Below are 15,503 nucleotides of genomic sequence, written 5' to 3' on the forward strand. Positions count from 1 at the left end.
AAAACATATTTCTGATCAACATTAAAATATAGTTGGATAGGACGAAGGATTCATAAAAACCAAGGTGTTACAAAAATAATTAAAACAAAAGATATCACTGTTGTTTTACCATAAAGTTAACACTACGCTGCTTAAATGAGTGAAATACATTGGCTATTTAAAACGTATTGCACATAAGTTAGAAAATTTAATTTAAAAAAAATGTGTCTAAATAAAGTGTTCTTAAAGATTCACTGCAAATGTATTTAGCTTCAAAGTTAAATACAACTGAACAGTAAGCAGTTAATAGCAGATGTGCTGCTTACCACAAGCACACCATCTTTTTACATGTACTAAATTGGATTGTTTTTTTAACCTTATTTTTGCATCAAAATGGAAACACAGAATGTTGAACCTGTTTTATTGTTTATGTAAAGATTTTTCAAAAATACTGAAACATTTCTTCCAGTTTAACACTAAATCATGCAGTTAGGTAAAACATTTTCTTGACATGGTAAAATATGTTCGAACAGAAAAACAGGTAATAGATAATGAATGAGTAGGAACACTAAAGCATTAAATTGAGTTTTTTTTCTTCTTCAAAACCAAACAGAACAATTATACTGATAAAACCCAGTATGAATTTTTTAGTGTAATAGACACCTTACTCCAAGCTGGCCAGGATGGGGCAATATGATGACTGACACCGATAACTTCGAGTGTACAAAATAATAGTTAACGTTTACATATAGACAGCAGTAAAGAATGTGAGGCAGTCAACCCAAGCTCTTAAAATACTTGGTGTTAATGTCTCACCTGACAATGGCGCAAAATAAAGACCTGCAGTTTTGTCACTGGGACCTAAACCATACTACACCTACAAAGTAAGATAGGTTGCGTGAGAACTGATTAACAGTTACGGTAGAAGCAGGTACGTATATAAAAATACTAAAACAAAATCCACATGCTAAAGGGCTGCCAATAATATAAAAACAGAAATAACAACAAAAAGAAACACCGGCACTGAGTGTGCGCTTACTGCTAAATGAAAAAATGGAGAATGTTTAACCATGAGGACCCCCCCCCCAATAAATTCATGATGCTTTTCACACAGTGCCCGATAGATGTCAGCAACACGGCTGCCAGTCGTTTTATGTGCATGTCTCTTTCCTTCTTGTCGATAGCTGCTGTCCATCCCGTTTAATCTCCTTTGGTGAGAAGGTCCTCGATGTATGCATCAAGTTCATCATCTGTGTTGATGTCGATATCCTACGTGGGCAGTTAGGCAAATTACAATGATCAGCATTTCCAAGACCATGAATAAATAAAATGCATATCCTAACAGTAAGCTGTCCAACCTCTTGAACTTTTTGCAGAAGAGAAACAATGTTGGTTCGCAGTTTTTGGAGTTTCTCATCTGCTTCCTTCAGTTTCATCTCTGTACTGTTGCTTTTCTCTTCCACAGCTTTGGCCTTGGCATCCGCTCTGCTCTGGTACGAATTGCACAGCGACTGGAGACCTGATTCGTACTGATGGAAATACTCTTTCTAGGTAGACAGGAGAATCACAAACGGATACATCACCACTAGATTTGACTTCACTACTTCAGGTAGTTGCCTGAAATTAGTTGTCAAAAAAGTGTAGTGTAGTCATGTGTGCTGGCCAGTGTACAGTTGCTTTCCTCTCACCAGAGGAAAGGCTACCAACTCCTCTGCCGTCATGCTGTTTACATCATCCTTAGGAATCTGAAAAGCAGGAGGGAAGAAGTAACGCAGCATCGTCCTGAAAAAAAAAAACAAAAAACAGTACGATGTCTTGTCAATAACACAATTATCCATCACACGGAAAATAAACTAAATCTGGGTAAGACTGACAGTTAAAGTATGTTTAAGTGCTGAGTAGTAGCTCTAAAGGGAAATAAAAAATATTTCATCCTGGAGCCACTCGCCTTAACATGGTGACCAAGCTCTCGGTAACTTCTCGACTGGTGCCAGGTTGTGTAGTATCTGGCTCCATGGCTGCAGATGCTTTCTCAGTCTCCTGCTGAGTGTCAGGCGTCTGGGAGATGGGAGACGGTGGGCGCATCAGGCGGACTTCATCACTGCCCTTAAACACCCTTGACAGACAGACAGCAGCCATTAATATCAATTACAAACGACTAGCATTTTGAAGGGTTGGACACAGGACTAAAAAATCTCACCATCTGTCCTTCGGGGTGGCTCGAGGGACATAGTCAAACTTGACTTTCCAGCGAACGCTCTGTTTATTGGTCTCTACAGCAATGACTTTTCCTGTGAACCACTCTTTATTGACACGGACTTCAACTAACAGTCCCTTATCTTCCGGGGCGAAAAGAAAAGACAAATAAATTGAATCAAGACTCTGTATGAAACCAGTCATTAAAGGCATGTGCATTTCAGTTTGTGTGGCAAGATAATATCCAAAGGAATTTGAGAAATAAACATTCTCTGATCAATTTGCTACCTTTCTGAGCATTCCGAATATCATTCTCCGGCTCCTGCTGTTGCGCCTTCACTGGTGCCTTTTCTGACAATTTCTCCGGTGCTTTCTCTGTCAACTTCTCCGGCGCCTTCTGGGGCACCTTCTCGGGTGCCTGCTAAGACAAATCCCTCAGAACTAGAACCACAACACTTGAATATAAATGAATGAGATGTTCAATGCCTGTTAGTGAAAGATGTGAAAGTGAAGTCAGTTTCTGGTTGGGGGAAAAACAAAAAAGGTCACTGCAAAGAGGTTGTTATAATGAGCTTAATCAGTTGCATATTAAATCTTGATTATTAGCGTTTGGAAAGAGCAGGTGCAAGCCAGCTTTAGGAGGAGCAAAGAAAGCGGGACTGGTGGAGTTACCTTGGGTTTAGCAACAGGGGTCTGGCGTGAAGGAGTAGCAACTCCTTTCTTTCCAGTCTGTGAGTATGTGTTAACCTGTGAGGTCAACAGCAGATGGCCTTCGTTTGAGCTTCTCGTGACTTAACCAGCAAGTCAATAACTGACAGTTCTTTTTGCTAACCCTCTTTAAAGAAATGAATGCTGATGGCAGAAAGGTAATGCTGGGGGAGTTTAGGCAACAAGCGACAGTTTCATTAAAAATAAAAAGGCGGACAGCTGTTGGAATTCTGCATGCATGCGCATGGCAGCTTCAGCCAAAGCTGATGTTGATGCTTTTAACGTTGACTGCCGTTTACCTCGTCTAACTTGCCACGCTTGGCAAGTGGGGCCTTCTCCGCCACTTTTCCCCTGTTAACAGCTGCAGCAACCATCTTTGACTTCTTCGTCTGGGGTTCCTCTTCTTCACTCTCCCCAGTTTCTTCTTCTTCGTCGTCGTCTTCTTCTTCTTCTTCCTCCTCGTCGTCCTCTTCTTCACTGTCCTCCTCTAAAATTATTCTCTTACGTTGTCCAGCAGCTGCAGCTTTGGCTGATGATTTGGTGAGGGACTAAGAAAGAAACAAGACATTAAGCTTCCATTTTGATACAGAATTTTCTACTGATACGGCATATATTTGATTTACCCTTGAAGTGCGGCTTGGTGGGGGTGTTTTGGAGGAAGGTCTGGCTGTAGGCTTTGCTGTAGCTTTGGACCTGGTTGGTTCAACCTTAGGTGGAGCAGGAGAAGGGGCGGGTGTCCGGGTAGGACGTTGAGAGGCGGTACGGGGTGGGGGAGCACTGTGCGGCACCTTGAGGTGAGCTGGCAACGGGGGTGATCGTGGACGTGTTACAGACCTCTCGGAAGACCGACTCGCCTTCAATGACAAATATCCCAAAAGAAAGAGTCACCATTCATCAAGAATAAAAAAGTTACAACCATTTCCAAGATTGATGCAGGCCTTTCATTGAAATATAAGAGGAATTCCAGTGAGGGCATGTGTACCTTAGCAGTGCTCTCTGTTGCAGGCTTCATGCTAACATCCATTGGCAACTTCTTTATGTCTGCCGCAGATTTGATTGTAGTGGTTTTCTGAGGAGGAGATACAAATATGTGAAGTGCCAGTGCAAGGCAAGGAAATAAGGTGGTAAGGAATAAAGAAGACACCTGCAAGGCATCCAGTTTATCCTGCTGCTGTTTGATTTTTTCTGCAAGCTCTTTTTGTTTGTCTTCAGCTGTCTGCTTTTCTTTTTTCAGGACTCCGCAGGGCAAGTTGGGCTTCTTTTCAGCAGCGTCACATCTGTGAATCATTGAAAAGAAAAATCACAGACAAAGTGTTACCTCGCTAATTCCACACATTTGTTAATGGACTTCATTGGGTTGTAAAGTTAATAAGTACTTAATGTTGGGGTCAGTGAGTCCATAAATGATTTCGCTTTACATTTGTGGCCGTGTGTACCTGTCCTGGGTGCTATCTGGGTTCATAAGACACACCCAGCTGTCTGGGTAGCGTTTGTCGACAGCATCCATCTGGAACGGAAGCGTTCTCCATTTTAAGCATTTGTCTAAAAAACACAAACCGTAAAAGCGGCGTGAGGACAGATTTGGATTGCTGAATGTGTCTGGTCGTCCGGTACTTACCACACTGAATGGTAGTCGGGATCTCCATGGCTCGGCGTCTCTTATATCTTGCCTCCGAAGACGGAGGTGCAGACCAGCTGGCAGACAGGTATCCAAACTCATCCCAGAACTTCACGATGCCTTTCTGAGCTGCATCGCGCAAAAACATACTCGGCATTTGACAAGGAACACAACACTTAGCATTCTTAACCACAAAGGTCCAACAGGGACGCTTTCTGAACTGGATCATGCAGAAAATAAGCAGCATTTGGATTCAACACCGAACATTTTTACTCATGAGTTCCAACAGGGATTGTTGCTAAGCAAGAACCGCAATTGCAACATTTACTTACTATTCTTCTCTAGTTCAAATATTACTCTATCACCCGATCTCCCACTTTTGACGAGGTAACCTGCATTAAATGGGTTAACGTTATACAGTGAGAGAGTCACTTTGCACTTCATTCAGTGCAGCACTTAGAAGTGCTTTAAGGGAAAGACATGTGACAGGTACAAATTATGCAGGGATTCAGCACAGCATTTTTCCAGGATTACAATAGAATAGAGCAGAATAGCCTTTATTACTCCCACGATGTAGAAATTACAGTATGTGATAGACAACGCTCAGTTAAGATGTCAAGTGTTCCTTACCAATGCTGGTGTCCTTCCAGTACTGAGCCAGATGTTCCCCCATGGACTTCAGCAAATGTCGATACTCTTTAGCGTCTGCAAAGTCTTGCTTGTTGTGAGTCGGCTCGAGAACTAAATATGGGACATCCACCACGCCGACAACACCTCCACAGGCCCTGTGTAACAACAAAAAAAACACCCAAAGGATAAAATAGTAAACCCCCCCAACCAAGCTCATCACTGCTGACCTCATCACAGTCAATGTGCACATTACTCACATGCCTCCATCCAACTGAGGACCCGTCTTTTCGTACATCTTGATAAGACGAGAGCAGTTGTACACAAACATCCCGTCCAGGTCTCTCTGTTCAATGTTCACCCCAAAGATAAAGTTCAACTCCTTGGGCTCCTTTAAGGCTCTGTAGATGTGTGCAAAAAAAGAACTCAGGACTATGCTAGTTTTCTTTTTGATTACATAAAGCATTCTGCTGTTCAAACAAAGATACGACTATTGCTTTTGTGTACTGTACTTCTGTTTGGACTCTAGAATTCTTTTTTTCATGTCAGCATCCCGTCTAAGCATCATGGCTGAATCCTGGACCTTTCTCAGGATCGTCTGAAAGACGGAAGGGGAGTGGGGAGTCGGCGTTATCAACTGACGAACCCGTGCACCAGAAAAATGATCCGGCTTTGCTTACTCGAGAATCTTTAGACACATCCTCTCCAAGTCTTGCCTCCATGGCTAAACTCTTACTTTCTGCCTCTCTAGCTTTGTCCTCCGCTGGAATTGATGACAGAAAACGAATCAAGAAACATGCAGAGGGGGCAAAATGATGGACACATTTCACCAACTCACCAATTTTAGCTAGGTGATCTGCTTTCTTGACTTCCTGGTCAGCTCGCGTTTTAAAACGAGTAGATGAGTACTTATAAACCCTGTGAACAGAGGAAGGAAAAAGTTGAGAACCTCTCACCTGGCACGGAGTTGTCAAAGGTTTGTGTGTTACATTACCGTGGTTTATAAAGACAGCAGGACAACCTCTTGGTCCTCACTTTATGCCCCTGAATAAAAATCCTCATGCGGGGATCAATGTACAACACAGCAGCGTATGCTCTGAACGAGCTCTTCTCTGGTTTCCTGCAAGTGAGGGGAGGACACAGACACATTGTCACTTTAGCATTGTTTTTGTTTTTCCAGCCATTTTCTAGCGTTCATCCCATTCAGGGTCGCGGGTGTATTATCATTACGGGCAGATGCTAACATGTGGCTTAATTTTAATGGACTAACAATAGCACTGGACTCACACTCCTTCCGCAAGCACTCCGGCCATCAGTATGTCCTGGTGATCAGTCTCTATATCTAGCTCTGGTTCTCTGTTGTCCATCAGCTTCAGATTATAGATGATCACCAGGGTACCTTGACACATAACACAAACAATGAGAATGACAACATGTCAACACATCATGGCTAATGAGAAATCATGTAGGCATCTCGGGTAGTTAACAGAAACAGAGAATTAACAGAAGAAAAAAAACCTTGAATGTCCAATTCATGAAGTTAAAGTTGTGTAGTTAAACAAACGATGAAAATATTTTTAATGGCATAATTTTAACAAGTATCTCAGTCAGATATTACACTAAAAAGATGATGTGTTAAATTTACAAAGTTTTATTTTGTCGAGTGGTTATGTGAGGTGTTTTGTGTGTGTAGCGCTGAAGTAGTTTACAGCAAGTCCTGAGAAACAAAAACATACATACATGGGCTGTTATCAGGCAGATGGGAGTCATCACACACAATGCATATACTAACCACTGATACTTTCAATTTTGCTGAACTGCTCCATCAACTCTTGTTCACTTTTAAAAGGTGAGTATTTGAATATCAGCTCGGTCTCAATGGCGTATTTCTCTGGATCGGACGTCAGCGGCTCTTTGGTTGCCAAATCCCACGATGGCAGAGGAACGATTACCTGCAAATTTATTAACAATTTTGAGGTCAGACCATCTTAAGGGCCCCCAAAACAAAAAAAATAAATAGATATCAACAGTTGAAAATATACAGTAAATCAATTATGTATGAAGATGTTTTTTACATTTCAGCCTCCAGTAACGACATGTAGCTGTCATCTAATGAAATATAAAAACAGAAATACAAATTCACCTGACCTCATCAAGACCTTCCTCTTCATGGAAAGTCCTCGATAAAAAAAGACAGGTAAGACTGTTGGCCTTTTTGGTAAACAGAATGAAGTCTTTGCCAATTCGCATGGATCCCCTATCAAGACACGCATCCAATAGAAGTTATTAAAAACATGTATCACACTTGTTATTTTGTTGTAAAAGATTCTCGGGATCTTACGATTTCAGTCCATTTCCGTATTGGCCAATCTGTGTGGACTCAGGAGATCGTTTGCTCGACTTTCCAAATTGGATCACGTGCGTTGCCTCGTCTAACAAAATGAAATGAATATAAACACACTTATCATGTGAACATCTGTCTGGAACACAAATGTCCATTCCACATTTTAGACAATGAACTCAACACAAACTTCAAGGTCAGTGATTCAAAAGTACTACTTACTTGGCTCCATTCCAATTCCATCATCAAGAAAACACAGCATGTAGCCACCCCGCAGATCAGGCCTTTTCTCTGTCAACAATTTATGAAGATGTCAAGTTAAGTTAAGTTAAAAGCAAATTGAAGTGTATTTAATGCTGAAATGTACCTGTGTAAATGTCAATTCGTGTGGCATTGGCATCTCTGTTGAATATAAAACCACACTTGTTTGAAAAATTAACATCTATAGGTCTTCATAAAATAGAAAATCAACACAAATACCTCGAATTGTCCACAAGCTCTGCCAAAGCTCCAAATAAGAACTCGTGTGTTGTCCTAAAGTCAAACACCATTCCAATTAGTCAATGGGGAAAAAAATGGTATTATGCATTATATCATTCCATGTGTTTTGCAATGTTAGTTCAAGTTGGAATCTATTTTTTACCATGCCATGACATTTAAATATACATTAATATAAATATGTTTCAGAATAAAAATACCTGTTGCTGAACCTTAACTTTAATTCATCAATTATCTAATATATTACCATATTAGCAAACACATATGACATGACGCAAAGTTACAGTATTTGTAGTACATACAGTTTAGTGTCGAAACAATTAAGTTACATTAAATCCAAATTCTCTCAATGCATTTATGTGCTGCAGCGCAGTGGCTGAGATCCACTGACAATTGCACATGGCCGGCATGAAGAACATAATGATTGTTGTTGTGAAACCTTCTCGCTGTTAACCACCCATAGCTGCACTTACGAGTTTGTATGCAGGTACTCAAAGGTAAGTTGAGCCCTGCTCAGGTTGCTGTAGCTCGAGTAGGCCATGACCTTCCCAACCAGCTTCCCGGTAACCACAGACAGGTTTAACTCCTGCATCAGTAAAGAAGCAGAATCAATACAAATTTGATTCCTTTTTTTTTTTTTTTTTGTATTATGCGTTAGCCATATAGACCCGTTTGGGAGCATTTGCACTGAAAATGGAGGGAAATTGTTATGGTTACAGCATCACATGATAGGTATGCGTGGAGATTGCTGAGTTCTGTAACCATTTCTCGTGTGTTGCCAAGACATTCGTGGTATGAATAGTTCATTCTTAAAACGTGATACACGCGTAATGTCAGGCTAGCGTGTGAGCGGGCATTAGCATACTTGTACATTGTTTATGAATTAGCAGTAGCTTCGTAGCTAACGTTAGCTTTACAGATGGTGCTTGATAAATATTCCATAGGACTGCCACCATCTATTTACGGTGTCAACATGTACAGAGAACACAACTATTTGGTAGGTTTAATTTGTCTTTAGCCAACGTCAAACGTTCTACGTCTGGTAAGAAGCAGCATTTTGCGCTTACCGTACGATTAGAAGTTGGGTTTCTTTTGGCCTTCAAAGCCACGCCTCTATTCTTCTTCTACACATTCCTTTGACAGAGCACTTTGCTGCCACCGTCTGCTTTGGAGTGGTAGTCAATGTTCCCATGAGAAATTATTTGCGGCAGTATTTTCATTATTTTGGGAGTACGGTGGCCGACCGTTTACAGTTGAGCCACTCAGTTTAATCCATTCGCATTTCAACTGCACAACTATCAATTAGAAATCTAAATGTCCGGAAACAGTAAAATAAATATATTGACACAAAAATAAATATATGTGGTTGTAGTTCATTACGGTTCATGTTTGGCATCAGCTTAAATTAAATAACTTGTAATCATAGTTGTTTGACTCACATTGTTTGAATTTTATTACAAAAATACAATTATAATCAGACTGACCGAAAATGACAGAATAATTGAACATAAATCATATATTAAGTATAATTAAATAGCAGAAGACTAAACTTTTTTTTTCTTTTTTTTTTTTTACAGCTTTACTTTAAATCTGGCACATTTACACGTGAGACGCTGGATAAATGTTGTCAATAGGATCCCACTGGACAAAAGGCTAGTTTTGCTCACTGCCTTGGAATAAATCCTTCAACGTGCAGTTGACAAAAAGATTCAAGTGTCGAGCAAAGGTTCCTGGCAACAAACACACAACAATAATAGCGTTAGGAATCAAAATTAAGTTAAGTATGCTTCACGACTGTACAACAATAATAAAAGAAATACTATTTACATTTTGAAAGTCCAGCTCCTTCCTGTGGTAGTTGCGCATCTTTGAATGCGACAGGCTAGCAGCTAAACAAAGTATTAAACAAACTCCTATCAGACACATACTGACTTCTATCAGATGCCGCATTGCCACCCACTGCTCGTCCTAAAAATGAAGAAATTGCTAGTTGCGTTATTTGATAGATGACTTCGTTTTGTTTTTGAATATATATTTTTCATCCACGTGGTACCTTTGTTAACATGATAGTGAGAGTAGGGTCATTCCTGGAGAGAAGACCATAGCAGGCTTGTGATGCTGGTGGTGGTTGGTCAATTGCCTCTACATGGACAAGTGAATGGATGTTGCCTGCTGCAGGGCACTCTGGCGGAAGCCTACATAAAAACATATGGCATATTGTAAACAATAACTTGAAGCATCTTCATACTTGAAGGTTCAAAATACACATTTGAGTGCAGCCAAACTCACAGACTCATTGGGAAGAGAGCAGTTGAAGCTCTTAAAGTGAGGCAAATGTCAGTATCATTTTCAGAATGGATGTCTACATTCACAATCTCATTGCCTAAAGAGAAAAACAATTGCACAATAACAATACAAGACATTCATGTTTACCGCAAACTCACATGCTCAAATACAATACCAACCCCCAAGATGCAATTGATTGGCTGTAAAGGTTGTGATAAGGTCAACATCTTTTGGAAGTCCGTGGCTGGTTGTGATCGTCAGAGGAACCTTGAGATGCAAGCTGCTCACATGTGAGGGCTGTGGTGTCAAGTCGAGTGAAGTATCTTTATTTCTTTTCTGTTCTATAAGTGGAGATGGGCCTAGAGACACTGGCTCATCTGAACTCCAGTTGCTTTTAACACACAGATGGAAGTGTGCTAACGTAGAGAGGAGATGGTTCCAGTCCTACGAGACAAAACAATATTTGGCATATGCATGATAACAGTGGCAGTCTAAATAAATAGTTATATTCAAGTTCATATGCAATTTTTTTGTTGAAAAATACATTTCTTTCCACAACTCTGTTGAGTATAACCTCATGATGGTGGAATTTGGAGATAAAAATATTTTCTTAATGTTAAAAGTTTGAGAACCACCTATGTAGCAAATATATATGGTTTTGACATTTGTAAAGCCGACATGCACATAATACTCCATTGCAGTTAGTGCCTTCCTTAAAGACACCTTGAAAGTACTCAGGTAGTGAACAAGCATTTCCCATATTTTTTCCCCCCATCAATTATCCATTAGAATGGGCTTGAAAAAAGTGAATACAATTGCTTGCCCGAGTCATGCTGGTTCCAACTTGCACATTTTATATTTAATGTCACATTTCTGTCCGCCTGCAAGACAAATTAAGCAGTTCTTACCTTTTCTGTGTCAGGATTGGGCATTGTGTGATTACTGCTATAGGAACCGAGGCAGATAAACGAAATAGCCAGTGTCACGAGACACAGGAAAAATGTCACAGCCGGCGGGTTCTGGGACACCTTGTCTCTTAAATTACTAATGGGCTGCCAAGATGCCATCATCGAGCACAATTAAACCTGGAATTAAGCAAACATGGGGAAACAAACGTCACTAATTATGTCTTATTAAATATGATTTACCATATGTTCATCTCTTTGGCGACACGCACAGCGAAACAAGCAAACAAGTTCCTGCAGCATGCAAATATTCAACAAAATGCATACTTTATAAAACGTCTGCATTACTGCCATACCTTAAAATTGAGAAGGCTGCGCTCATAACGTAGTTATTTTGCAAAATGCAGTTCTTGTATATCGACATAACTTAGATAAGGGGTCCACAGAGTACAGCTGCTGTGTTGGCCATAACACGACACGAGTGTTTTCTTTACGTCACTTCACCGGTTTACGGCTGTAGATTGGTTGGGCGAGTGAGCAGTGTTTACGTGCTGATGACGTCACTTGTTTACCAGCGAGCTGTCAGATGCAGCTACGGTGGCCTTACTGCCTATATTACATTGTAATTAAGCAATTACGTTTCAAATTTATCGCTTAAGATTCCAGGATGACAAGTACAGCTCTTTAATTGGTTTTGCTTGAGTGCAGTGTGTGTACTGTTAAAATGTACCCAAAATTTCACTTTCAGTATAATTCCTACAAACTGTGATGTTTTTATTCGAAGCATACGTATATTTGTTCGGAACATATTTCATAGATTGAATGTGAAGTAAAAATTAATCTCAAATCACAAAGAAATGATGATAGTTTATTTAGAAAATAGTTTAAAAAATGTAAGATGCACATTACAATCACATTAAAATGTGTCAAACAATACTAATTTACTCATTCATGATCAGACATAAAACAAATTCGTTTGTTTTTCATAATTCCTCACATTCAAAATCTCCCTTATGTGGTTTTACTGAGCAAAAAAAAATAAGCAGAAAATCCAGAATATAATTGTACAGAATATAATCTGCACCCTGAGATTTCCAAGAAACTATTTACATCGTGTTGTTTCCCTTTGTCAAAACCTCCACAGCACTTCCACCCCCCAATCTTTCTTTTATGCAAGACTTTATTGCGATCAAGATGTCCAGGTGACTTTAACAGGCTTAAATGCCATAATATCGGGTTGACCCATGTGCAGCAGGTCTTTGTATGGAGAAGTGCTCCATTGGAAGGGTGGCACTTGGTCCCAAGTTGGCCCACTTACGGCCAGCATCTCATAACGACGAAACATTCCATAGGAGGTCATCTGCACCAAAGAGACATCAGTGTGTTGCAGACAAGGCCAATGAATGGATTGACAGACTCTAGGACAAATACCTTCATGTCCGTTCCTCCATGGGACCTTTGCCCTAAGGCGCCAAATGGATAAGTGCCATTTGCTGGATTTAGATCGGAGCGAGCTGAGATGGCGTTCTCTCCATTCTTGGGTGGATTGCAATCTTGGCATCGTGACAAGGGGTCTTCCTTGAAGTTATTATATCTAAATAGACAAAAAAAAAATCAATGTGAAGGAAAAATTGTAATGTATTTAAATGCATAAACCTTTGTTTCATGGTTCAAACCTCATGAGGCGCATCATGGAGGCAACGTCTGTAATGTTTTTCTGGTCTCTCTTGAATATCTGAGCCCGGGGATTTTGGTCCAGGGAGAACCACGGACCAAACTTTTTCACCAACTCATTGCAGCCGCTTGCATTAAATATCTCCTCATAGTATCTTCCATCACATATGGTCCAAAAATTACATACAGTAAGTTGCAAACATGGGCAGGTCACATTCAACATGCTGTAAATACTGTGGCTCAATACTTACGGTATGTTGTAACTTGCCCAGTATCCTTTCTGTAGCAATTCTTCAGTTTTATCCATAAAAATTATTTTACCCCTGTAATGTTAAAGAAGAGCCTCCTTAGAGCAAACAAAACATAACACAAAAGTTTAACGGACTTACGGAATCTGCTCCAATACGACAAACAGGTCCTTCATGATGTTGGTCTTCCCTGGAGTGAAGTTGTTATAGTCCACAATCATCCACTGGTTGTTATACCTAAAAACGTATGCATAGTCCAAATTAAAAATATAATCTTTACCTTATCCTTGACTCAATATTCAAGACTGGCAGAATTCTAAAATTTACAATTCAAATAGCTAAATCATGCTTGAAACCTACGTGCCGCTGTTGTACTGGCTGAACACCTCCGCCCAAGCAGTAGCGGTCACTGCCAAACGATTCGCCACAATATTCCTGAGCCATTCCATCACTGTGCCTGTGGGTTGAACAAACTTCCACAAAGCAGGGTTGCTGTTTCCAATAGTTGTTTCCTGGGTAACCTGCAGTCATGACGCCAATAATTCATTCAGACAAATAAGAAAAACACTCTATTGTTGGCTAAACCTTTCATACCTAAAATCATCAATCGTACAAAAGGCCTAGCATTGTATCATGACGGCTCTTACCAAGCCACTACTGAGGATGTAAAAGTCATCTCCAGAAAAAATCGATCCAGGATAGGAGGAGAATGCCTGGATCCGTCCAGGGAGTATAAGATTATCTGAGGACAAAATCAATAAATATAATAATAAATGATTAAATGTTCCTGTTATCTTACAACCGAGAAACATTTCACATTGTAATGTAGACTTATCACCCTTAAAAACATTGAACATGACTAACTTTTACTAATACTGTATAAACGCACTTGAGGGTGAAACTTTGAAGGCAAAGGAGTATTTCTTCATGATGCGCAACATTGACTGGTAGGTGTTCCAGGTGTCATGTGACACCAGTAGATCCTTATTGTTTGGCAGCAGCTTAATGAGAGCGGAGCATGAGCCGGATCCCAGTGGTTGAGTCAAGCTGGATTTATTCAGAGCTGATTCCAAATCCTCCAGATCTCCGCCCATTTGGAAGAGTCTGGTTGGTAACACAAGGCAAGGACATTTCTGTTGGTGAACATTTAGTTTGTTGTATTTTCTCCAAATCACACCTACTTACAGGAAACCAAATGGGTCAAAGGATATTGGGCCAGAAGGAAATGACAGTTGTTCATTGTAACTGTCCTCCAGACCTTTGAGCTGAAGAAGAGCCAGTCGAACCTGCCATGAAAAACATAACCTTATTTATTTACTATTTCTTTCGATCATCAGCTCACATTAAATTTGTCATCTGTGTGTCTTTTATATACCCGCTCTGGGGTATGAATACTGCTGGGGCCTGAATTTCCCCACCCCCGGGATCAATAAAGTTTCAATCTATCAATCAATCAATATTACAGGGTAATTTTTAATGGCCCGAAAATATCTGAAACTGAAAAGAGCTTATGATTAAAAAACGTCACACTGAAAACTGTGACTTTTCTTTTTAATTGTATTTTATTTATTTACATATTTGACATGTTTCAGCTTGAGCCACATGACTTCTGTTTATTCACAAGACTTCCGACATACCTGGTACCAGTAAGGTGAATTAGGCTCCTTCTCAGTTTGCTCTTGAATCCACTGCAGGTTAATAGTGATAAAGGTCTTAAGGCGATCACAGTAACCAGAATCTCTCGAGAAGGGTCCACAATAACCCATGAGAGTGTTCATCCAGTGCTTGTAGATAAGCTAAACACAGAAATACCCATAAGCAAATACAGTAAAACATACAATCTTGGAGAGCCCAGTGTTTTTGGAGACTGACCTGAGAAGTTACTGCAGCCTCCACAGCTCCAGCAGCATACGCCTGGATGCTGTCATTGTATTGACTGCTAGTGGTCACCTCCAAGAACGACCATCTTATGTAAATGAACACATATGGACTCAGTGAATGCAGAAGCCAAGTATTGTCATAAATAAACATGTTACCGACCCTGAGGTTTCAATGTCGTCGGTGAAGTTGGCCCACGCCACAAAATCTTTTCTAAAACCCTCGAGGAGAGACAATTGCCCCGTGTTTTTGTCAATCACCGCCGTTCGCACTTCAGCTCCAACAACGTCAGTGAGTAACACACAACTAATTATAAAAAGCGAGATAAACCTACACATAAAAGACATCTCTGCCGAGCTGTGGGCCATGTTTTCACGAATAAGTCATATGATATGACGAAGTTATCACGTGACCAGCCACGCGTTCTAATTTGACAATACATATGTAGATAACGTATCACGTGAGTTGGTTGAGCCGTGAGCTGCCATCTTGGATGTGGCAGATGGGCCCCATAAACAATAACAAATAGACTCAATTTCATAGTG

At 40.3% G+C, this 15,503-nt stretch overlaps 3 protein-coding genes across 6 annotated transcripts; all 3 read right to left on the reverse strand.

Annotated features, from left to right (window-relative positions):
- Window positions 1–383: 383 nt before the first annotated feature.
- Window positions 384–9,144, reverse strand: morc2 (MORC family CW-type zinc finger 2). 4 transcript variants are annotated; one of them, XM_037258216.1, is made up of 28 exons: window positions 9,035–9,144; window positions 8,441–8,553; window positions 7,950–8,003; window positions 7,837–7,871; window positions 7,692–7,760; window positions 7,470–7,560; window positions 7,277–7,385; window positions 6,921–7,080; window positions 6,416–6,527; window positions 6,123–6,248; window positions 5,967–6,046; window positions 5,809–5,891; window positions 5,641–5,726; window positions 5,389–5,529; window positions 5,132–5,286; window positions 4,502–4,630; window positions 4,320–4,425; window positions 4,028–4,160; window positions 3,866–3,952; window positions 3,507–3,737; window positions 3,183–3,431; window positions 2,848–2,922; window positions 2,464–2,593; window positions 2,180–2,318; window positions 1,928–2,095; window positions 1,668–1,761; window positions 1,338–1,526; window positions 384–1,248 (listed from the first exon to the last, which is right to left on the reverse strand). In XM_037258216.1, the coding sequence occupies exons 2-28, from the start codon at window positions 8,506–8,508 to the stop codon at window positions 1,180–1,182; spliced, it is 3,168 nt and encodes a 1,055-aa protein (XP_037114111.1). In that variant the 5' UTR covers window positions 8,509–8,553; window positions 9,035–9,144; the 3' UTR covers window positions 384–1,179. The 4 variants fall into 4 exon arrangements, with proteins under 4 accessions (XP_037114111.1, XP_037114110.1, XP_037114114.1 ...); XM_037258215.1 differs by having other exon boundaries at window positions 2,464–2,596; XM_037258219.1 differs by lacking the exon at window positions 2,848–2,922.
- Window positions 9,145–9,406: 262 nt separating this feature from the next.
- Window positions 9,407–11,674, reverse strand: zgc:158398 (uncharacterized protein LOC568894 homolog). Its single transcript, XM_037258225.1, has 7 exons — window positions 11,515–11,674; window positions 11,162–11,338; window positions 10,433–10,697; window positions 10,257–10,350; window positions 10,021–10,162; window positions 9,795–9,935; window positions 9,407–9,697 (listed from the first exon to the last, which is right to left on the reverse strand). Exons 2-7 carry the CDS (start codon window positions 11,321–11,323, stop codon window positions 9,677–9,679), a joined length of 825 nt encoding a protein of 274 aa, XP_037114120.1. The 5' UTR covers window positions 11,324–11,338; window positions 11,515–11,674; the 3' UTR covers window positions 9,407–9,676.
- A 232-nt stretch (window positions 11,675–11,906) lies between these two features.
- On the reverse strand, window positions 11,907–15,359 carry plbd2 (phospholipase B domain containing 2). The gene is made up of 12 exons (XM_037258224.1): window positions 15,121–15,359; window positions 14,953–15,046; window positions 14,718–14,876; window positions 14,266–14,366; window positions 13,970–14,184; window positions 13,728–13,822; window positions 13,441–13,601; window positions 13,222–13,317; window positions 13,084–13,155; window positions 12,835–12,987; window positions 12,590–12,752; window positions 11,907–12,518 (listed from the first exon to the last, which is right to left on the reverse strand). The coding sequence occupies exons 1-12, from the start codon at window positions 15,324–15,326 to the stop codon at window positions 12,348–12,350; spliced, it is 1,686 nt and encodes a 561-aa protein (XP_037114119.1). The 5' UTR covers window positions 15,327–15,359; the 3' UTR covers window positions 11,907–12,347.
- Between the last annotated feature and the right edge of the window lie 144 nt (window positions 15,360–15,503).

The sequence above is a fragment of the Syngnathus acus genome, chromosome 9 (genome assembly GCF_901709675.1).
Source record: "Syngnathus acus chromosome 9, fSynAcu1.2, whole genome shotgun sequence".
Taxonomy (NCBI): Eukaryota; Metazoa; Chordata; class Actinopteri; order Syngnathiformes; family Syngnathidae; genus Syngnathus; species Syngnathus acus.